At 47.8% G+C, this 24365-nt stretch overlaps 1 protein-coding gene across 10 annotated transcripts in view; it reads right to left on the bottom strand.

Moving 5' to 3' along the window:
- Positions 1-24365, bottom strand: part of UIMC1 (ubiquitin interaction motif containing 1) — a 39511-nt gene that overhangs the window by 1765 nt on the left and 13381 nt on the right. For 5 of the 10 annotated variants that reach the window (XM_069772477.1, XM_069772474.1, XM_069772478.1 and 2 more), the window contains 8 exons: positions 20503-20627; positions 19005-20159; positions 15383-15462; positions 12737-12825; positions 11723-11802; positions 8253-8412; positions 2711-2789; positions 1053-1173 (listed from right to left, as the gene is read on the bottom strand). In XM_069772477.1, coding sequence (XP_069628578.1) covers positions 1053-1173; positions 2711-2789; positions 8253-8412; positions 11723-11802; positions 12737-12825; positions 15383-15462; positions 19005-20159; positions 20503-20627 — 1889 coding nt within the window. Of the gene's footprint in view, positions 1-1052; positions 1174-2702; positions 2790-8252; positions 8413-11722; positions 11803-12736; positions 12826-15382; positions 15463-19004; positions 20160-20502; positions 20628-24365 lie in introns of all 10 variants that reach the window. The other 5 variants (XM_069772481.1, XM_069772482.1, XR_011322422.1 and 2 more) reach the window with 4 other exon arrangements.

Here is a 24365-nt window from a genome sequence, read left to right as displayed (position 1 = left end):
GCCACCTCTGGACAAGGCAGGGCCAGAGGAAACACAAAGCCTTGCTGAGCCATCCCAAAGAGCCACCTGGCGCCAGCACCTTTCCCCCATGCCCTGTGTCTGTGCCTGCGTGCAGGACCCTGCACGCCAGCTGGCTGTGGGGCACAGGGACAGAGTCAAACAGTTCCCACGGAGCCTGTCACATGCAGGAGCAGCCGTGCCCTGCAGTACTCTGAACCACGCAGCACTTGGCTGTATCCCAGCCAAAATCATCAACCAGAAATCTCATCATTTGCATCTGAATCCCCAAGGGCTGAGGCCCGTGATGGATTTAAGGGATTATACGAAAACTAAGACATCATGTTGCATCTTCATGCTGAGAATCACATTTCTGAACGCAGGCAAAGCCGCAGCACTAGGGCTTTGCCTGCAGGAACCAGCGGGAAGGCCTGGGAGGACCCTCTCTGTGCTCCCCCAGGACTGCCACAAGCAGGAAGAAGTATAGTGGGGGCAAACACCTGGCGACTGACTGTGAGCCAGCTGCTACCCACGCTCCTGCCTCCCACCTCCTCTAGCAAGACACATCCCCCACACCCAGCACACCTCCACCACACTCGCTCCCCCACATTTCTCCTGGGATGCTGCGGTTTGCTCCCAGCACTGAGCGGTTCTCCCTGCTCTGGCTCTGAAGCCCTCCCCATGGGAAAGGGCTTGTGGATACAGTCAGATGTGCTTGTCACCCTGATACTATCCCTCCACTCCATCTATATTCAGCCGAGGAAGCCTGCAGGACTGAGGCACGCTGTCTGGCAGCGGGACAGCCCTGGCTGCCTGCCTGCTGGAGAGGTTACTGGCAGCTCTGCTGGATTAGCTCACCTCTGGGACTGGTCCATGCTCTTGCAGAGCGTCGTGGGAAGGAGGGCAACGAGTTCTCTGGCCACGGCGGCCCACAGGGACAGGCAATCCTACACCAGGTCAGCTCATCCCATCAACCAGGGCAACAGCTCCTGCTGCCAACCCAGCCCCAAACCCAGCGCAAAGCAAAGGAGATGGTCTGCAGGGTTGCCCCTCACCTTGGCGCTTCGCAGCCTCCTGGTTCCCTGAGCTTGCCTAGCAGCCTGAAGGCAGCTGTCCACGTGCCTCTGATACTGCAGCAGTGGCACCAGTGACTTACAGAGGTAGCACTTCTCACACCTGCCAGGCAGCAAAGGACAGAGCACTGCATTAGGATTCGCCCTGCACTGGGCTACCAGCCACCAGCAGTGACTTTCCTCCTCCAGGCCACGCCACGGAGAAGACATGTCACCAGATCGGGTCTCGCTCAGTAGGGTCAGGCAGGCACCAATCGCAAAGACTGAGTGATTATCAGTTTTTCCCGCCTGTTCCTCTGTATCCTGCTGCTGCAGCAGCGGGATGGTAATCAAATCTGCTCATCTAACTATCTCAAACACCACTGATTTCTCCCCAGACATAAAGCACCCTGTCAAAATCCACAGAAATGAAGTGCGAGGGCTTTGCAAAGGGGAGCTGAATTCTGCCTGAAAAGCAAACCAAGTGTGTTAAATCAGAGAGACATTTTACCAGGGCTGGATGAACTTGTCTGCCTAGTAAATCAAGTCTTTCTCTGCACTGTCTCTATTTTACATCATGCCACATTGGGAAAGGAATGCAGAGCACGCGCTCCTGCTGGGGGGCTGGCACAGTGTGCTCCTCAAACCCCCTCATTTGTGTAGAAGATGCCCAGGCTCACACAGGACAACCAAGCATGCTTGGAAAGAAAATTATCTTGGGTGAAAGGAGATGAAGGTCAGGCATGGATTTACACAGCTACACTTGCTTCCACACCAGCTCTCGTCAGGGACTGAACCATGCAGAAGAGGGCACCGGTTCTTCAGGAGGGGAGCATCCACCCAGGGAGCTATTCAGGAATGGACCATCTCCAAGAAGAGATGAGCCCCCAGGGACCAGCCCCAGCAGCACTGTGTTCAGTTTGATAAGCAGTACTCGCCTAGTAAAACTCACCCCAGGCTCTAAAATGCTGTATGGAGAGACCCCATCGAGCAAAACTCTGCAGTACTTTTCCCGTATTTTCTTTCCAGTCAGTGCTGATTACCCAGATAATGTGTCTAAACAGAAGCTGTCCTCTCTATAATTAGCCTAATTCCATTAGTGATGTTGCCATCCACTGTTTGTAACAGCAAAATTGCTTCCATAGCAGGGATTTTACTGTCAGATCCTCTCTTATGATGCTTTGTGTGGGTGGCAGGAGGAGGGGCTGCACGGGAAGAGATTAAACAAAGCCACTGCTATTCTGAAAGTCTAATTTAATTAAGAATATCACTACAGGTGCCATGTTGACAGCCTCCCTGTCCTAGCCTCTTCTTTTCCCAGGGTTACCAACCTCATATCTCCCATTAGAAACTGGCTGAGTTAGCACCATTTTAGCTACAGCTCCCCCCACAGCCGCCAGAGACCACACATCCCTGACCCGCCATGGATTGGACTGAAAGGAAATTAGTGCAAAAATGAACAATCTGAGAACAGCAAATTCCTCTTGCTTCAGTTTAAACATAGCCAGCACTGCAACAAGAGGCACTGAGGGAAGGCAATTTCTTAGGGAAACACTGATATAAGGCCAACAGCCAGCATTTATACAGGAATAAAGACATCCACAGGCAAGTTAGAATGGAAGCACAGAAACAATCTTGGAGGAGCAAGCATACCTACTTACTTGTCAATGTCTAAGGATGTTGGGCCGCTTTCACCACTGGCAGCTTTACTTCTTGCCTCTCTCTGACGCCGGGTGAGCACTGGAGAAAAAACAGAAAAGGTTACCTGCCATCCACCCTAAAAGCATCCCTACACCATGTCCAAATGCAACAAATTTCAATTGCTTCCACTCAAGGCTGCAGCAGAAGTGACGGTAGAGGCAAAGAAATACTAGACTGGGATGGGCATGGTCTTCTTTCCTGCAGAAGAGGTAGCTGGCCAATTCTTTCTTCTGGGGTCATACTGAAGAAGTTACCTTCCCTGGACTCAGAGACCAGCTAGTCATTTCACACTGTAACTTGTCTTCTGCCAGAAACAGCTGGATCAACAATACGTAGTTTACAGTGATTTTAAAGCCAACATGCAGCAGCGCAACAGCCTGGGAGAAGAGTTACACAGCTGCTCCAGCAGCACAGCACTACTCCCTGCCAAACTAAGCACCCGTGCCTACTGCAGGGGAGAGAGTGTGGTAACTGTGAGCTCGGGAGGAAGGAGAGCTGAGGCAGGGGCTGTGCAGAGGCACCAGCCCTTCTGCAGATGTGGTAGGAAGGGCAAGCCTTGCTGGCGAGGGATACAGCTCATGCTGGAAAGGGAAGGTTACAACAATTAGCCTACACTCGCTGCTTTTTCCACTGCCCATGTGAATGAGGGGTGATCTGTACTATTGTCCACATACAGCTCTGTGTGGCCTCCGGATGAAGATATCTACCAGGGCTAAGCATCAGTGGTGCTGCTCTCCAGCAGCAGCAGAGAAGGGCCAGCTCTGACACACGTGGGTAGCTAGCGAGATCCCAGCTGACCAGCACACTGATGACGGGTCCAACAATTTCTGTTCCTTCAGCAAGCCCAAGCAGCACTTCCAAACCTGCTCTCCAGGCATCTGCAGGGAGCACATCGGAGCGTTGTCTCTTTCAGTCAAATTCCTCTCAGGGTATTCCTGTTGACATGCCACCAGCAAAGATCCTCAGGGAGCATATCAGATAGCTTAGCTTGCTTCACCAGGGACATTCAAGACTCCAGCTCCAAAACACGTCACAGTAAGCACTCTTGAGCAAGCTGGCTAAAGGGACAATGCAGGGAGCTATTTCACAGCCCGGTAACATTGCCTCCCATACTCTCACTAGAAGAAAGGTCTGAATCCAAAGTATAGGCATGACAAACCTGTTATTGTTGGCACATTATCTGTGATAAAGAAAGGGGGACACAAATTTTGTACAGAACAAAAGGAATCCTTCAGTTTTAGCAAAACCCCATTTCCAGAGTGTTAGGCAACCCCAATATCTATCCATGATGCTGATACAACACAGCCTTTTCCTTAGTAACAATCACTGATCTGCAGCCACGACCAGCAAATGCACTGTGAGATGCTCGAGAGCTGTTGGGGCTGACGGGAGACATCCACACTGAAGAAACAAGCTTGAGCGTTTCCTAGGATGTGGGTATCGTCTTGTAGGCGATGACTGATACCAACGGCTCATTTCTCACAGGCACTGAAGCGGACGTCTCTCTTTAACTTAGCCTGGCCCAGATTCGAAGTGGCAGCCTGACTAGGAGGACTGATAGCCACGGGTGCCCCCCTGGCCATCCAGCCTCCCAACAACCCAACTAACATGTGCGTTTGACAGCATGGTGAAAGCTGCTCTCCAAATCAGTGTGCACTCGTTAATATTCCTTTAACACCATCTCGGAAGCCTCGTGCACCAGCTCAGGTGTTAATCAGTGCGATTTTCTTCCAAAAGCAGTGAACACATCTGGCATAATGGGCCCATTAGAGATGTCTGGGACCAGCTCTGTAGCTGCCCAGGGGAAGACCCCCAGCTGTGCTGCTGGAAGCAGAGGCACAGGAGAGAGAACAGGGCCAGCTGATGAGGCACGACCCCTGCCAAAACACACCAGCCACCCACAGGAAGGGGGTTCAGAATTTGGGAAAACATTTGCCGTAGGGAAAATCCCCACCACAGAGCAGCGCTGACCCACTGTGTGACAGGAGCCTTGTAACTCTCCCAGATGCAATGCTCTTTGCTGGGTCAGACACACTCTGTAGCCCGAGAACAACCATTTCCCTGGCTCGGCATTTCTTCTGGTTGACAAGTCATCCTTGGCCTGCTTGGCTCCAGCTCACACCCTGGGGAAGAAGAGCAAACTCCCCAGCACAGCCCTGCTATCAGCACGTCCACTGCAGACACCTTCTGGAGCTGCCATGTCAGGTCAGCACGTGAAGCTGAGAGGCCATAGTCACCAAGCTCCTCACCTTACTGCACAACCCACCTGCAGTTCGACCCACCAGCTTCCTCCTCATCCTCACTACCAACCGTACCACTTTTTGTGCAGGATCCTGTTAGTGGCAGGCTCGCCAGCATCTTGTCCTTTCTCAGCAGTGATGAAGCTTTCCTCTGCACCCATTCTGTTACTCTTTCTGCTGTATCAGTGCCACTTCTATTGATGTCAGGAGCTTTTTAACAGCACCAGTGCTGCTGCTGAAGACTGACAGCTGCATCAGGTTGCATTTGAGGCTTTGGGAGGAAGGGATATACCAAATCCTCATTTTCCTGGGCTCACTTGGGAATTGAGAGGTTGGGAGCATATAGATGGATGGCAAGAGGAACAGACTGAGACCAGCAGATTCCTGCATTGGCAGCAGCAACAGGCCTTGGATGCGGTGTCTCCAGAAGAGAGTCCCTCTCACACAAGCAAGCCCTTCAGCTGAGTGCATGAAGGAAGAGAGAGCTGGCATAGCACTTCCACAGCTCACTCTTCACTTGGAATTAATACCAGTCACTGAGCTGGAAACCCAGGACCTGAACCTTCCCCAGCCTGGTATAGTAGCTAACACAACAGCAGGCTCTTCTTTTTTTATTTACTCAGACCACAGGAAAATGGAAATTCATGATCAGATTTTCATACTGCCCAGGTATTTGGTGGTCTGGGCATTCAGCCAGGGCAACCATGTACGTACGCAGGGGAAGTAACTCATCTTGCCCAGCTAACTCATTTGAAAACCTGTCCTTAAATATCAGCAAGACTGAGCTGGCCTCCTGATACATAATACTGAAAGACTTTGGTGCATGATTAGAAGAGGGAAGAAGAGAAGTAAAACCAGCAAGAACCCATCCTTTTGTAATTTTAAAATGAAAACCACTGACAGCTATAGTCTGCAGGACTGCATAATCTGCAATTCTAGAGACATCAGGAGTAAATCAAATTAATAAGTCCAAAGACAGACCAGGAACCCCTGACCCAGTGCACCAAAGGAAAACTGAAGCCATCTTTTCTTAACAGATCGGGACATGGATTAGAGGGCAGAACTTTGATTCTTTCTTGCACAAGGCTGTTGCTGTGCTCTCGAGGAAGCCAACAGCCAGCCAAGAGCACACAGCGCTGCAGCAGTAGAGAACAGCTGCTGGACCCACACAGGAGCTGGCATTTGCTTCAGAAGACAATTCTTCCACCTCTTTTTTTCTCCCCATGCATTAGCTTTACCTATGAATTTTGTGCTAGTGATGGATGCCAAGGTAACAGCCCTGGAAACAGAGTCCTTTTGTACCTGCACAGCTGTGCTAGGTTACTGTCTGGCCTCTGCTCAGAGCTAAACATCATCCCTTCCTATTCAACCCAAACCCCACTGACCAGCCCATCAGCTGAGACCTCCCCGGGTGACTGCTGCCTTTGCACAGCCACTGGGAACCATAACGAGGTGCCCTGCAAGCCAGAGCCCCAGCAGCAGGCAGGATTCTGCCCCACGTTACGTGCTGCTCCAAGTCCAGGAAGCCCATAGTCCTGCAAAGAGTCCTGGTGCAAACAACACAGGCATCACAGACTGTTATGGCTAATAAAGCCTGGTCTCTACAGGGAAAATACTAGAATAACTGGCAATATAAAACCCAAATTATTGTGATTTTGTCCCAAAACCATTGCTCTGCTTAGAGCCATTATTGTAGACCAAAATCCCTTTTATTCCAGGCTAGTTTTCTTACAGGGGGATTGTTCTGAACAAGCCAGAACAGCAGAGTAGCAATTCCAAAATAACTACCCTTACAAACATCCCCAATGAGACCAGTCTGGAAGCAGAGTGGAGAGGCCAGCCTTGAACTCCATCCTGCTGAAAGCCAACACCAAAGGAAAGAATAAATTCCCTCACACTGCTGAAGAATTCAAAGCCTTTTCCTGATCACAGTCAGGATTCCCCAGGATCAATGGATATACTCACAGTCCAGCCACACCAGGGACCCAATTACCACAGGGCCAAAGACATTCTTGCTAAAAGGCATAGTAAAAATTCCGCTCCATTTTGTAGCACAGATAAGACCTTTATCAGTGTTGAGGATGGGAGAGGAACTGTGATAATTTGCAATTTGCCTGAGCTGAACGCTTCATATTAGTAGCTCGTTTGTGCCTGTAGAGAGAACTCCCCACCAAAATTAAGCACCAAGCAGTATCAGCTGCTACTCTGGCTCCTATTATCTTGACAGGACCCATGTCATATCCCCAAAGATTTAGTATAACAGGAACCTTGTATTTTAAAACTATATCAACTCTGCATTAAGATTACATGGTGAAACTTCCTCCTGCTAGAGGAATGCAGAAGTTACAGTTCTTGTACTAGCTCTGATTTGCTCAAATTGCTTAAACATCATAGATTTAGGTTGCATTTAATAACCCAGTATGTAACTGAAAATTATATATTCACAACCTGAAAAGTTAATCTTATTACAAGCTACTACTTTGATATTACCTGACATTGTGCTAACACAGACTTTACATTTCAAGCAGCAGCTAAAACATAACTTATTGAATATGTTGATAACCAACCGGTATATTTGTTCACTTAAGCTCCACAAAGGTTGGCTATGGAAAACTGATACGGAGAAGACTGCAAAGAGGATTAATATGGGCATTCTAACTGTGCTTCTATGCCTCACTCTTCACATGAAGGAGAAAAATCCAAACTCCCAGATTGATAGCTATCATTTTGTAATTTTAGAGGAACAAGAGGGAAACTTTTCTGCAATCCCTTGCAGCTGAAGCCATTTTTGCAAATACAAATGTCAGACTCATTGCAGAGTGCAGGCCGTACTTGGAGTGGTACAGAACATTCTCCCTTCTCAAGAGCCCTGAAGGATGCGTGGCTCAGGAGTCTGCCATTTTCTACCACTGGCAGATTCTCTGCAGGTCCTCAACAAAACACACATGTCTTACGAGTACTGCTTGAAACATCCAGAGCTAGATCCTGGGGTAATATTCACACGCTTTCCAAGGGACTAATAATGTGATTAATTACAAAGTCGATCAGAGAGAAGATGTCTCAGTGCTGGAAACACAGGAACCTCCGATAACACTCTCCTGCCCAGCTTGGAGATAGAACAAAGCAGAGCGAACAAACCTTCCTATATGCCACGCCACGCACCAAAATCCCAAGAGGGACAAGACTGCAGCACCTGATCACAAGTAACAGGACAGGGCTATGAGCACAAAGAGCAAACACACAGAAGCAGCACTTGGCAGACCTGGACCGTCCTCCTCTCCCATGATGCCGTTGCAGTACATGGCATGCAGCTCGATCTCCGTAGCTGGAAAGCCTTGATCACACAACGGGCACGACACATGGTCAGCAGCTGTAGGACTGCGCTCAGACACAGTCCTGCCAGCATCTTCATCTCCACCAGCCTAAGGAAGAAGAAGAAAAAATTAGCCAGACAGTTAATTGTGCCATTTCTCTTTTTTTGCTAGGTGCAGAGCTCTGTGCTGTCTGGTAGCTACTCACCCTCCCACAGACTCAGTTTTTCTTGGAAAGTTTTATTCTCCCTTCATCACATACTGGTCAGAAATAACATCACTGGCTGAGTAAACTGTGCAGCACTAATAACTAATTCTTCTTCCAAAGGCAACATGTCCTTCTGAATCATGGTGAAACCTCCCTGCACAGCCATGCACACCATTTGAGGCAAACATCACCTGTACTACAGCGGAAAAATGTCGAAGCTTCCATTAATCAAGAAAGCTCAGAAGCGAAACTGATGGAAAATTAATGGGGCAAAGCAAGAGTTCAACACCTGACTTGTGCTCATCAGTTTCTGGACATGATCCACACTACACAGGCGGCACTGTCTGGGAACACAGCTTCCCCCAGGATGAAAGGAGGCTGCTGTGCTCTTAGGGAGTCTGGAGAGATCACTGGGAAGCTCCTCCTCTCTAGAGGAGGTGGCTGAAGCAGTCATCAGAGGGGACACAGATCAAGGAGAGAGGCAATACCATTAAAAATCCATGTCACACAAAATTACTAGCAGTGGCTTTTCGCCAGGGCAAAATGTCACAGCCCATGTTTGTTCTCCAGATGCCATTAACACTTACTGATACTCTCTTTCTGCATTGGTTACACAGCTGCAAAGGTGCACCGCTACCCACCCGCGGAGATACAGACTGCTCCCTACGCTACTGATGTTCCCAAGACACAGCAGACTGCTGCCATCTCACTCATAACTAGATCTCCGCCTAGTCAGGCTTGCTACAAGATTTCTCCACATTTAAGAAAGAACCTTTCCCTCCCTGCAATGATTAAAAAAAGGTATTTAAATATTAACCATGTAGAAGAAACCTATAGGAAAATAACATAGGAGAGTTTTCTGTTCTTAAGGCTAAGCAGTGACATGTAGACAGTATGCAGCAAAACTGCTGTCTGCTTCCTTCCAATGGTATGATTTCAGAGAAGCAGTAATTGAGGTCAGCCAAGATGCTCAGTGCCACTGGAGTGCTTTGTCGTATTACTCAGTTTATTACTTGCTTTTCCAAATGAGGGTCTGATCCTGATTTTTATGTCCTAAAGGGAAGGAGGGTGCTTCGTTGACTCAGAGGAGCTCTGCAAAAAATTGCAGGACTGGGCCTTAAACTGAGAATCCAACTCACAAAACGCATTTCTCCCAGACACCGGCTGAAAGGCTATGGCACCGATCCCCAGGAATACCTCTCTCATTTCCAGGGAGGCTCTCTGCCCTGGATTTCTGCGGAGGAGTTGCCACAAGAGTTCCTCCAGCCGAACACAGGCTGTTGAAGTACATCACTTACAGCATTAGCACTCATACCCCGCTCTCACATCTCAGTGTCACTACATCTTGTGAAGTCCTCACCGTGGGGCGTCACATAGAGGAGCCGTAAAAAACAAGATGTGTCAAATATGAATGATCAGATCAACCCGCATTATCCTAGTCAGACAACACACATAAAAAATATGATGGGAAAAGCAGCAGGCACTGCTCCTTCTAGCTACCATTTTTAAAGCAATCTTAGATCACCAATTCTGCACACCCTGCCCACCTACATTCAGTGGTAAATTACTAATTTTAAATGGAAATGCAACATTTTGTAACAAAAGACACCACAGTCCCAAAACTGCTTGTACAAAATCTTGCTGTAACAGTCTAGAAAACCTCAGCTGCAGAACCAATCACCCCTGTCAGAGGCAGAGACTGTTGCCTCTCCTCTTTAGCAGAGGAAATTGCCTACAAGACATAGTACTTGCAGCCAACAGCCAGCCAAGAGCAATGCTAGAGGCTGAGCTCAACAACAAGACTCCTGTGTCCTGGCTCAGCATCTGCTAGGAAGAAGTCAGTCCCAGTGGTCTACGCTCACTTCATGCTAACTGCTGATGCACATGGAAGCTGTTTCTGCTGTCTTCCTGGAGGGCTTCAGGCTCTGGACCAGTACCTGCTGCCAACGATAATGTTGTCAAAAAATCCCTAGGAAGCCCCACTGCACCGCTTCCAAACACTGTGCTGATCACCTTGTGCTGATCATCTAGCAAAGGTGTGAGACCCAGGGCACCCTCTGCAAAGCACAAGGGACAAGACAGTGTCCTGCCCACAGCCAAATGGGTCATGAACATGCTTTGGTGGCTGCGGCTACCTGGCTCAGCACAGGACCGCCGCCTCTCCCTGCTACAGTCTCTAATTGTCTAAGCAGTGCTTTGAGATACCTGCAGAATGAAAGGCACACGAGAGCAGAAGCTGGTTTATTAAGAGGCCTGTGACAATGAGACACTGGAGCTGCAGACGCACTGTACAAGCTGCAGACTCCCAGAATGAGCTTTCCACAAATGAATCCTCTTGTCAAGAGCTGTACGATTCTGTATTCATGTACCCTGCCAGAGGAGTACTTGGCAACCCCTTTGATATCACTCTCTAAATTAATAGACAAAGGGAGTTTTATCAGAAGCAGGAACTGAAGTCAGATGTCGGTACAGCGACAGCTGCAAAGCAATTGCTGCACAGGTGTGACAACATGGGGAAAGGAGCCACACAACAGTGCACATCTGCATCAGGAGGTAAGAGGATGGCCCTGCCACTGACTCACTATTGCTATTAACTATTACTGCACAGAAATCAAGATTCCTGGGCTCAGGTCACTCTGTTTGGACTGCAAACCACCACCAGCCCTCAACACTCCAAAGTAATCTTTATCCCAGCCCAGTCTCTGGGAGAACCTCTCCTCTCAGCTTCTTGGAGATTGTCTGTGGAGAACAAACACCAAAGTTCAGAGGACTGTAACAGGGAAAAGCATGTCACAATGCGAGTGACTGAGGTTTACCAGGACTCCCATCACAGCTTCTGGGGTCCCTCTGCATCACTGACCATCACAGCACTAAACCTCTGAGCGTGGGCAAGCAACAGCGCTGCTGTCCACACTGATGGCATCCTCCAGCAGAGCAGTGTGCATGGTAGAAAAGAACAAGCTGGAACTGATAAAAACTCTCCAGCTACAAGACCGAAAGGCTCAAAAGCAGCTGCACGCAGCCCCCAGCCAAAAGGGACTGGAGTTATGACACAGTGAAGAAAAGTGAAGACGGAAGTGTTTGTGAGGATCCCAACAGCAGAAGCCCAAGCTCCCAGCTACCCAAAGGCAAACACTAGCACAGCCCAGCTGAACCAAGGTCTAGACGGCAGGACTGGAAACAGGACCCTTCCCCAACTCCAAGCTCTTTTACCTGCATAGGTGCATCTCTGCTGCCCAAGCACAGCTCTTCTCTCTCCACCTCAATAGTTTCCAGTGGACTCGGCTGGGTCTCTACAGAAAAACACCACCATGTCAGCACAGGTTTGCAGCCCCTAAACTATCTCCTCACTTGATGTAACATGGCCCATTTCTTAACAGTGTTTTCACAGCTTCAAAACATTTTTTAGATTTGCCACAAATGTTATCAGACAACGTGCAACAACACAGCCAGATGAGGGGTTAAAAGTCACAGCACAGTGGTGTGAGGACAAAGCCACCGCAGCTTTGCGGCTTCATGGGGAGTGAGACTAGACACAGGGAAAGCGTGTGGGACACTTGCTGGGATAGAGACTAAGCAAGAATAGAGCTCTCCCTTGCATTGAGACAAACAGAGCTCCTGTTCTGCGGTCTGCCTCGCAGTCGCACCTTCTTCAGACCTCCACGTCTTCCTTAGCAACAAAATATGCCTCCAAGCACCACCATGACCAATCTCTCTCTACAGCTGCTCATGAGCAGGAGTGGTCTCTTCATTAATTTTCTCACTGAAAACTCTGGACTGGAAAATCTCAAACATGGTAGGCGAGACCAAGGAAGAAAACTCAGTTGTCCCAAACATGTTTAATTAATGTAAGACAAAAATTATTTCAGCTCTCATGCTTTACACATATCTCGAAACTGAAAAATCTGAAAACTTCTTGATTGCATTGAAGAGACCACTCCTGACACCTTGTTTTGAGTGATCGCTCCATATTGATGTACATCCTAGTGTCTCTTCAGCAGCAAGTCCCCAGCAATCTCTGGTCACAGAACTGTCTTAGAAGAAATGGGTTCAAAACCAGGCAATCAAACTAAATTACCTGGAAAATTTCAGCCCTGACAAACACAGCTGGGAAAGAAATCTTATTTTGTTCAAATAACTTGAAAATTCTCTTTTTTTCTCTGAAATTTATAAGTGTGCAACTTTCAGTGCAAAATTCAGAATTGTGAATCCTCAAGTGCCTCTTACCTGGGCAAACAGAGATCTCTTCTTCAGCAGAGTTTTCTGTGGCAGTATCTGGGCTCCTTTTACTGCCAAGTGGAGTCAACATGGAGATGCTGTTCAAAATATAAATATAACATAAATATCCAATCCAGTAGGTGACAGCCACACCCACCTGCCTCACACAGTTCAGAACAGCAGACGATGCCATAATTTCCAAGAGGTCAATATCTGATAGCCAGAAATGACCAGGACAACAGTGAAATACGGGTGTAAAATGCTGTCCTAAGCAAAAACCCCAAAGGGAACATTTTTTCTTCTAGAAGGCCTTGACAAAAAGGCACGACAGGTCACTATCTCATGTCAGGGGAGCAAAAATACCTGCTCACAACTGTGGGACTCTCTTGATACTTTCTACTCTTATAAGATTTGGGAGTTGTGCAGGTACCAGCACCATGCTTCCTTCTGTCTGAGGAAGGAAATCCTCAGAAAGGAAAGACACAGACTTGCTTTATCCTGCATTACCCTCTCCCTCCTCACACTGCTAATTTTCTTCCTTATCGCTGTGCACAGCAGCCAGAAGCAGCACGGATGCAACACAAGGCAAGGCTTCCCTGCAGCAAAGTCCTAACAGCATTACCACAGCAGTTCCTCTGAGCAGCACCAGGTACTGCTCCTCTCGTTTTGACCTTCGGATTCCTCCTTTTTTTTTCCTCCCTCACACTGCACAATGTCTTTCCCAAACAGGCAGGCATTGCCGAGTAAGTCTGGCACCCATGCTGACATGCTCCGCGCTTTGCGTGGCTTTCTGATTAGTCTGATCAAGTATGCAAGAACACACTTTAAAAACATGAATCCTCATACTGACAAATAGAAGATTTATTAAGCTCAACCACAGGCCTTAGAGAGGCGAGAACAGCCACTGTTGATTTATGATAAATAACAAAATTCTGATAGGAAATCACAAGTGGCTTTTCTCTCTAAATAAAGCATCTCAAAGCATTTGTTATGAATCCAGGCTGAGCATGTTTTACTCTGTGTCCAACATCAGGGCTCACTTCAAAAAAACTCACACAAAACAACTTGCTATGACATTTATAAAATGGGCTAATCAATTTGAAGTCAAACCACATTTCTTGCTACACCAACTATCTCCCAGTAACAAAGCCTATAATCATTTATTAAAACCCCAATCTAACGTGCTCCGCACAAAGCATAAAGCAATCAGGCAGAGCGGCCCGCAGAAAGCAAAGGAGCCTCTTCTCACTGCTGCCACTTCCTAAACTGCTTCACTACCTCCAGACAGCTCAGAGCTGTGTTTTCCTATTAAGCGCGCTGAGGCCAGCCGGCCAGGGTGCCTGAGCCTTACCCGAGAGAGGACTGCACTTGGCAAACTACCAGGAGCCAGATGGCAACACTTAATGTGCACAAAACTGCGAAGACTGCAGCCATTTCTTGCCTTGCTGCAGATGTGCCAGCTGCTCAAGGAGGTACCGCAGCACCCAGGTGCATCCCGGCCCCTAGGGGGACAGCCAGGAGCTCCTGGGCGGCTTGGGGAATGTCCCAAACTAACCCCATGAGCTACACCAAGCAAGAGAGGTCCCCTTCTTTTCATATTCAGCCCTGGCCTCTTCTGCCTTAAGCAGGCGGGAGGCCAGCTCTGCAGAGTGCACACCTCGTTGCCTTCTATGCAAACACACAAGCTCAGACCTCAGCTGTCACAGACTCATCAGCCTCAGCAGCAACAGCAGCCACAGGTTCCTCCTGCTCCCCAAGGCGAGCTTTAAGCTTGTTAGCAAGGTGCAAGCAAGAGGGATTTTTCATACTCTGCATATTGATATTAACTGCTCAGGCCAAATGCTGTTAGATCAGAAGAAAGTTGGCAGTTTTGTTCCAAAGCAGGTTTAAATTATAAAACCCAGCAAATTAAAAACATGACATTATCTGGCCTCTCTTGTAACTTGCTCCTTGAATCCTCTCCCATTTGCCCTTCTTCTCCCACAGCCTTTGCTGCAGAGTTGCACCCACAGGAAGGAGAAGGAAAAAAAAAAAAAAAAAAAAAGGAAAAGAGGAGTAAGCTTAAATCTGAAGAAAATCATGTTGACTTGTCCCACACCTGTCATCTGCTGAAGTGGCTTTTCTGGAGCACTGCACTCTATCTTTGGCTGATAGGCAGTGCCGTCTGGCTTCCCCCCTCCCTTCTTTCCTCTTCAGCAGTAAGGCAAGAACATAAAAATACACACAGAAATCCAGTAAACCCTCCACCATGCTGCCTATGTGCCTTCCCAGACAGATCATGTGATGGAATCGCTATAACTCACCTTCAGCTCACCTACCCATCTCCACAGCTTTACTGCACCATGTCACATTAGCTTCAGAGGGCAAGGATCAAGTCCTCCTACTTGAACAAGGATGCACCTTGCACGTTTTATAAAGTAACTGAGCTCTTCTCCCCAGTTGTGTCCCACCTCTCTCCCACACTGCTCCAAAGCCATGTATTTCCAGGAATACCTAACAGCAGCAACTGCAGACAGCCTTTCCAGCAAGCCCTGCTGCCAGGCCCTGCAGCGAGTCCTGGTGAGACTGCACCCCAAAATACTCCAGGGAGAGCGGAAGAGCCCACATCACCAGAGTGAGCCCATGAGCCCCACACTCTGAAACCACCCTACTCACCTCTGTGCAACTTGCATGGGTTCCCCATCTTCATGCACATCCTCTGCAGGCAGCACCTGGGAGGCCTGGAAAGGAAAATTCTGGTATTATATAAAACAACGTACACAGCTAACCGGGATCTGCTGGGTCATCAGATTCTGTCCATGACACTGCACCCAGTCTGTTACGTATTTTTTCTTTCCTGAAAATGGCTAAGTATCCATCCTGAACTAGCCAGCTTTTTCCCTCCATCACTCCTTCTGGTAAGGTGTTTCAGCAGCTCCCTGCAATAATGCCTGGCAGCACTTTTTGTTACCTTGCTGACTAGACGTGTTCCTGGACTGTCCATGCCCACTCATTCATGCCAACCTTGTCCACCACCGTCCACAGCCTCTGCCTGTTCCTAGCATCTACCCTGATGTACTTGTAGGCAGCAACCATAGCTCTTCTCCATCTCCATTTGCGCTGAGCTAAACAACCCAAGGATTTTAGTGTCCCCTTGCACTTCCCTCAAGCCCCTCATCAGCCCTCATCTACTCCAGTTTAAAATCTATTTGCCTGAGCCAGGATGACCTGATCAAATGGTACAGCTGATGTTTGACCACGAGCAATACTGTTCTGAAATTCCTTACAGATAAGATGTGTTGCATTTTTCTTGACTGGGAAATCAGCTGTCCTACCAAAGAGAGGGAACAGATTAACCTGCACAATCTACAGCTGGTAAATCTGTGTGCATTTTATCCCATTTTTCATTTAGCTCTACGACTCCACTTATTCTTTCCTTTAAAATTTGTTCAAAAGCCTTATGCACTGCCAAGGTCAGGCTAACATGCCAGTCATTACCCAGATCCCTTTCTTCTTCTTCAGCCTACACGTTACACTTGCCATTCTCTAATCAGGTGGAATTACAATGGTTTATTAACAGTCCTTGCTGTCAGGCCTGCGATTTCTCATGCTAGTTCTCAAAGAAATCCAAGGGGTTTTCCTGCCCCTTCCTCGAGTCTATTAAACTCTCCGAGTTTGATTTCTACCATAGCTTTCAACTTCAGTCAGCTCCACTCCTGGATGGCTGATATACTTCCCCAGCAAGCCCCAAAACAAAGCCTCCAGTCAGATTTCCCTAAAGTGACTCCAACCCCCAAATATTCTGTTTCATCTCTGCTGTTCTTTATTTCTTCACAGACTAACTCACCATTAACATAAAATACCACACCTCCTCCTTTGTTTTTATTTCTCTTTTTCCTGAGCTGTGCATATCTCAGCAATGACTCTGCCCTAGTCATGAATACTGGGCCATGTTTCTGGTTTTCCTAGTACATATGTTTTAAGGTATGGCACTAATTCAGGTCACCAGACTCCAACTCTCCAGAATTGCGTCTTTTCCCTCTGAATCTTTTAAAGACCAAGAGTCACCCAACCTTATTTGAAAGGCTACGAAAGAATTGATTCTATTAGCACTGAAGTGCGTTAGTGCAGGTTCACAGGCTATGAGATCTCCTGACAACCACGATTTGCTCTGTGCAAACATTCCTTGGCTGCGGGTGGCAGTTGCAGCAGTTGGCCACTGCCAGGGTGGAAGGTCTCTGCCCGCTCCGGGTGAGGGTTTCAAACCATGGGTACAAGCAGGCTCCCTCTCAAGCACGTCATTTGCACCTTCATTTCACTGGTACAACACACAGCACAAGGCTTTTTCAAAGACAGGTTTGAGTCCCCATGGATGGTTTCTAGCCTCAGCACAGCCTAAAATCTCCCACCAGCAAAGCAGCCCTGGTGGCACTGGGGGAGGCCCAGGGCAGTACAGGCAGCAGGGGTCTCCAAGCGATGCAGCACACCAGCGACACGACTGCTCCGTGGCCCTCCTTTGTCACTGCCGGTGGAATTGTATTTGATAGACGGGAAAAAATGGAAACAAGGCACAAGCAAACATCAAACATATCGATCTTGCAAGTAAGTCACCTGCACTGGCCTCAGTGTGTGACTGCACAGAGAGGTGAGAAAAGGGAGCAACCTCTCAAGCTGGGTGTGATAAGGCAGATGGAAGGGCATGTAGAAATTATTTTCTCTTAAATAAATAAAAGATTGGCAAATTTTGGGCTAGGGTTGAAATTTTAAAGTCTGCTCCCCCTCTCCCTTCCTTATTTTTTCGCCTTAAAAGTATCAGAAAGACTACATCCACATACATACTATGGCTCTTTGAGAGAGCTGTTGTGGTCAGGGTGAGTACATTACAAGTTCCCACTCAGCACTACTAAAACCTCTTTTCTCCCCAAGACGTAATTAGGTATTAGCATTAAACGGATAATATATAAAAAATACCCCACAATTTTCAGTACTGATTAAAAGTTCACGCCCTTCCCAGCTGCTGTAGCTTTCCAAGGGCTTTAGCGTACACCTCCATAGCCCTGCAGTCACCCCAATCTTCCAGATTAATGACACCTCCATTTCCAAAGGAAAAGGCACAGAAGAAAAAAAGCAGTTTGCTTTAAGAACCTTTCAGGTCTTTTGTATCTATCCTAAAGAAATGAAAAAGGGCGCAAGTCCATTTCTTTCCTCTGCAGGTCACCTCTAAGGCTTGTTTAAATCTGTATCTGCTAAACCCAAGCCAAAGCACTGTCATGAAAAGTCACATTTCAGCACAGGCTGCTCTGCTCTTTTTCTGCAACCAGAAAATGCAGACATGACGTTTTTCGTAAGTGTTCAATATTACAAGACAGAATATAAATATCACAAAACAAGTTAAGTATCTTTCTAACACCAGGGTAAATGATCAAATACACTTGAAAACAGGAACAACAGAGCAGAGGCTTCAGTCATAGAGAAGATAAAGTTATACAATGATCCGGGAGTGAAGTCATTATGAAAAATGAGGGTTGGAAAAGGCTGACACAAACCTAAAATACAGCAGTAATAAATACTTCATCTGACTAGCAATCTGTTTAAACTTAGCAGTGACAGAAAGCTGCCTTCCGCTCCAACAAGAGAGCCCTGATGGAGACAGAGGCTGACACCTAGCGTCTAGCAGACCCAACAAGCAAGCCGGAGAGAAGGTGCCCAACCACCAGAACAAGGACGATGAGCACCGCTGTGATGACAGATCACCCCAGGCAGGCAGAAGACGCCTGCGAGCATGCTGAACCTCTCCTGGCCACAACCGCAGGACCACAAGCACTTGCAAGGGTGAAGCACGTATGGACACAAACAAGCATGTAGGTGCAAAAAGAAAAGGCTGCACTGCAAGGACAAAAGCCACATTTCTGTCTACAAAAGAAAATGCAGAGCTCCACACACAGCCATGGGTTTATAAGCTGGCTTGCCACAGCTGGTGGTGGTCAGCATCATCTCTATGCTCACTACCTTGACACACTGCCAGGCTACACCCTTTTGAGAAGGACAAGTCAGCTGGAAGTCTTTATCTCAGTGGTGCATTAATGGACGACTGCCAGGCTGCATGATGGCCCCTACCATTTGTGAGCTGGGTATCAGCCTGTATGCTTTTCCTGTCCCTTTCACAATAAGCTGTGTGGCTAGGGGAGGAAGTCCCTGAATTTAAGAGGAGCATTAAACAGCAGTGCCTGCTTTGCAGAAGACAAAATGGACAGAAGAGCAGGACTGCTCAACTTCTGCTCAGTGGCAGATCTCTTACCTGGCAGTAGCTGGTGGTCGGTTCATCATCAGAAGTGGAGTTCTTTTCTTCCATGCTGTGCCCTGGACTCTCTGCCTCCCTCCTCTTTGAAGGGAGGAGCCAGGTGATGCTCTCAGACTCCTTCTGCCCATCTGGGTCTCCATCTTCTGTATCATCAGCAACCCCATTCTCCCTGCTTATCTGCTCTCCTTTCCCAAGCTCATTTTGGCTCAAGGAAGAACTGGGCACAACTGGGTTTCCAAACTCCTTCTTATGCAGTAGCTGCCTCTGAGCCTGCTTCAGGCTCTTCTGGTAAACCTCCAGCTGACACAAGATGACTTTGGTGTACTGGTTGGGGTCCACCCCTTTGGGGCAAAAGGGGATGCCCCAGTAATAATGCACTGTGTCTCTCGCCTCCTCCTGCTTGTGCTTCTCCTCCTCTGCATTCAGTATGCAAAGCTCAGGGGTACTGTCAAGCACCTCGTTCTGCTCTGCTTGCCCTGCAGAAACACAGACTTTGGCGGTGTGCCTGGGCTGTGAGGTGTGTTTGGTTCCTGCTCCTCCACCACTCCTCCTGGGGCTGCCACACTGTTCCGCAGTCCAGCTCTTCCAGAGCACGGCTGAGCTCCCAGCACCAGCTTCTCCTGCAGAATGGCCAGTGGAGGGCAGGGACTGCTCTTTTGGTTCGTGGCTTGCTGTTTCTGAAGAGCTGGAGGGGCTTGCGAACAGTCTCCGAGGTGTCAGTCGCCAGGAGTCTGAAGTCACCCTGCCAAAGGTGGGACTCAAAGAGATGAAGTCCTCTCCAAGAGTGCTGGGTAACATGTTACTAGAATCACTTTTTGCTGGTGAGGAAGGCTTTTCACTTGACCTTGTCACAGGCTGGCCCTTCCCCGGAGACACGATTATGCTAGATACTAGTGAGCTTTCAACGATTTCCTGGCTTAACCTCCTCAACACTACCAGGGGGCTCCGGGCGACATCCATCTGTCCATTCCCATCAGCTCTGACGCTCTGTGAGTGGGAGCTGCACTTGGAGCGAGGGGTGTCAGGGCAAAGTGCCAGACCTCTCAGGATCTCAGAGCTTTCTTCCTCGGCAGGCTGGCTTTGGCCTTGCGCACCCAGTACTTCTGCAGACAACTGAGGGTTTACATCAGAGGAGTTTGAGGGCTGACAGCTCTGAAAAACAAAAGGTTGATTCTCCAAGAGGTGTGTTCTCTATCCACTGAGCATACCAAGGGCTCCCCCAGTACGCTGGCAGCTGTCACCTGGACTGCAGGACACCCCCCGCCCTGACCAGAACTGTGTACCCCAACATAGGGGACAGCGGAGGTTAGAATTCATACACCCCTCCCACTAGGAATGGTACAAAACAACTACTCTGCGACTGCTGTAGTTCCAGCTCGTGCTGGAAATAGCTAGGCCCCCAGTAAAACCTTATTTTCTGCAGTATGGCAAAGCAAGGACAGAAAGCAACGTTGCTGAAGAACCCTAGTAAGCCTCTTCACAGAAGCACACTTACATTAAGGCTCTCAGCAATGGCCTTCCTCAAGAGCTCCTCCTCTTCCTCTTCCTGACAGTTCACTTGTCTGGCTTCTTGCTCACTCATTTTCAGGGCCAGTGCAAACTGTTCCTCTTCAGTCATCTCTACAGCAGAAGAAAAAGGATAATGTCAAGTCACAGCTGCAGGTGTATGTGAACACCCAATGTATATCCAACATGTTGGGAGAAATGTCCAAGGGTCCCACCTCCCCAGGAGGAATGCAGAGCAAAACATCTAAACCTCAGCTTCCCTGAAAAGATGTCACCAAAACCAGAGCAGGCAACACTAAATGAAAAAGGTAATCCAAGCCAGGAACTTCAGTTAGGTTTTCTACAGCAATCTAAACTCTGACTCCCCATGTATATTAACTGCAACGGGACATTTTATTTGCCCTCATCAAACACCACACTCTACAGCTGCAGAAAGCACGTTCAAGGAGAGAGGAAAAGGATAGACTTCCACAGCATGCTCATTTTTACATTGGATAGGCTCAGCAGCGAGGCAGAATAAAGAACATGTCTTCTTTAATACACGTTTTTAGTAGGCAAATAGCACATCTCACTGTCTTCTGCCACACAGATACCTGCAATACCACAGGAGACCTACCCGAGAGAAAAAGAGCTACATGTTGTTCACCCGGAGCTGCAGGTGGAAAGCTCTGTGGAGGATAATGTTACTTGCTCGGTAGTATTATGGAGGATCTTTCACATGCATGCATCCCCCTTCTGCTCACATCACCACTCCACTGCATCACTAAGTCAGTCACGCATGGGAAACAGGTTTCCTACAGTTGTAACTGCTACTTCAGCAGAAAATTTCTTCCTGAAATATTCCTCACTCAGAGCAAACCAGAAGCCGAGACTGGCTATTTAGAAGGAAAGCAGTTTGTTACTTTGGAAAACGCTTATTTACTTAGATTCAATCCAACACTTTCACTATGCTTAAAATGTACAATGCCTGCAGAATGGAGTGCAGCTTGGAAAACAACTCAACAGCACTCTCAGGAGCTGAAAAATACATCTTCTCACTCGAAACAAATTGACAGATTTCCTTCAAAACCCGCTCCCTCCTTCAGGCAGAATCCTGTATGCGCCATCTCATGCATGAACCGAAAGGCTTGCTCTCTGATGGGCTAGAAGAGCTTTAAGAGATGCAATTTGAACAGGAAGGCCGCCCAAGCACAAAACATGCCTTCACTGCAGCCAGTTTTGGAGACAGACATTTCCCTGGATAAAGATGCATTCAGAAGCTTCAGGCTCCCATTTTCTAACCCATCCTCTTCCCACCAGCTGCCACCAAAATACAGCAGTGCAGACTCCCTTGAAGCAGCCTGGGATTGCACTGGTCTTAGCACAGCCCGTGCATCACGGCACTACTGCATTGAGGTGCATCCACATAGCAGCAGGCTTTGCTTTGCCCTTCCCCCAGCTCGTTGCTAATGGCAGGCTGGTTCTTCCCCCACCCAAGCAGGATTTGAAGCATTTTTGGACTGTTCCGATTACCAGCCATAGATTCCTTTACGTGTCCTACTAAATCAGCACTTAGCTTTAGGTTGGGGGGTTTTGGGGTTGGTTTTTTTTTTTTTATTTCTTTAAAAATTAAGAAAGAGGTTGAAGTGAATGCAGACTGCAGTGCACTCAGGGCTCGTGGGGATCTTTTGTCCTTGTACAAAGTCACTCTATGATGTTACAGCCAGGAGGGACCAGGAAAAAAATAATGCATCTTTTAATGAAAAGCACACAACAGTCCAGTGTATGAAGAAGGCTCCCGTCCCCAAGAACAGCAATAATACGCAGCATCTCCACAATACAAACACCTCCCAATCATTCAGTAAGTGTGTGCTGATTCGCTTCCCTGCCCAAACCATCACAGCAATCAGGCCAGATCCTGCAAACTCTGACATGTGCAATAACACCGGTGCACGTGATCAATGCCCCACAAGACAAGACTTTCCACGTGCTTAAATTAAAACGGGGGCCTGAGCGTTCACCAGTTCAGGCTATCAACATCCATGAAGCTTAATAAAAAGAAACATTTTTTTGGCGAGTTACTACTGTACATTTTGTTTTCTTCTCCCTCCCTGGCACAGCAATTTCCCCTCTGGGGACAGGGAATGTGCCAGACAAATGCTGCCTCTGGCAAAGAAACCAGCGACAAACAAGATGCACTTAGTGCACGTTCCAGTTGAGTAGGTGCTCTGGAGACAGGGAAATCTCGAGCTTAAATCCACCTGGCATTACAGTGGAGAGAGCAAAGAGCAGCTCTGCTCATGCCTTCCAGGAGACCCAACCTGCTTTAAGCTGAGCGGTCCGGAGCTGACAGTATTTTGTGCTCCACATCCGATCATTTCTCAGCACCGTGCGTTTTATTAAACTTGATGTTGATTGCACCAGTCATAATTTACGATGATTAGAAATCCAGAGTGTTGCGTTAGCCCCCTACTGATGTGTGCAAACAGACCTCTGGAGCACTCCGGGAGCAAACACCGAGCATGCAGCACAGGTGAGCCATGCTCCTAAAACATGCCAGCGGGGCAGGGGCTCCCACAGCCTTTGGGGGGAATGACCCCTCTCTGTCTGGACAGACACGCTCCATCACACTCAGCTCAAACACATCACACACCTCACAGGAGCCCATTCTTGCTGATGGGTGGGGAAGCGCCAGCACCTCCGGCTGGGAATTCTGCATCTCACGCTCTAAAATCCACTTGCCACACGTCCATCCCAAAGCAGCGCGAAATCCCAGTGCCTCTCTGGGGACCAGGGCATCCAAGAAACCCACAGATGGGAAGGAGGGGTCAGGGAGAAACTGTTTTTAAGACATTGCAGCCCTAAACAAATTAAACCATTTCAGAGCCTTTTTAAATGCTAATACGGCAATTTGCCAAGCGATTTATGTTCGGTTTTGACATTTGCAAAGTGAATTAGATGCAAAACCCCACTAGTTGTAGTTCTAACACTTACTAATAAGAGATTTACTCAAAAATAATGGAAATGGGGATCTCAGTATTTTCACATATCCAAAGTGCAATTACAGTAAAAACGTTCAAATACGTGTTAAAGCACTGACTTCCTGCGGAAAAAGAGAGACAGACTTCTTTAGGTTTTGTATTTCCATTTATCCTGTCAGGATGAAACGTCACAGATATATTTTAGTTATGGCTTTAGGTTAAAATGAATAAAACCACAACAAAGCAAAAATGGGAGGATACGCTTTATAACCAGAGCCTGCAAATATCTGAAATTTTCCAGTTTTGAGGAGAAAGAACTTGCTCTACCCAGAAGCACCGAATCTTTACAAAAGACCAATTTGCCTCACAATTCAAAGAATTTATTTAAAGACACTGGGAAAAATAATTACTACTTCAAATCTTAATTTGCCTAAAAGCAAACACCAAAAGTCTAATTATAGCTTCCTATAAATGAGAGAACAGACCCATCACACGTGCTTAAACAAGCGACCGCTCTCCGACCAAGCAGCACGAGGCACCCCCAAACTCCTGCACTTCGAGGAGACAGACATGCACACCAACAAAAAAAGGCAGGTTTTGCCCCAGGAAAATAAAAACTATTATCAAGAATTCAACATCTAGAAATGCAGCAAAACTCTTCCATTATGGCTAGAGAGCCAGCCCTGTCTCCCACAGATTTTCTGGCACACTCCGAAGACCTTTCGCACAGCACCAGCTCCTAAAATCCAGTGCACTCAACGATGCAATGAAGACATCCAACTTCAGCAACTCCCTGTTCTTAGCACCATATGTTTGGTCACATTTGAACTGCATCTCCAAGGGGGGGGGTCAGCTTTTATTTGGTGTTGTTTCTTTTGGGAGAAAAAGAAGA

The sequence above is a fragment of the Haliaeetus albicilla genome, chromosome 27 (assembly GCF_947461875.1).
Source record: "Haliaeetus albicilla chromosome 27, bHalAlb1.1, whole genome shotgun sequence".
Lineage (NCBI taxonomy): Eukaryota > Metazoa > Chordata > Aves > Accipitriformes > Accipitridae > Haliaeetus > Haliaeetus albicilla.
Note: the sequence above shows the minus strand (reverse complement) of the source record. Positions and strands in the feature narration are given on the sequence as shown.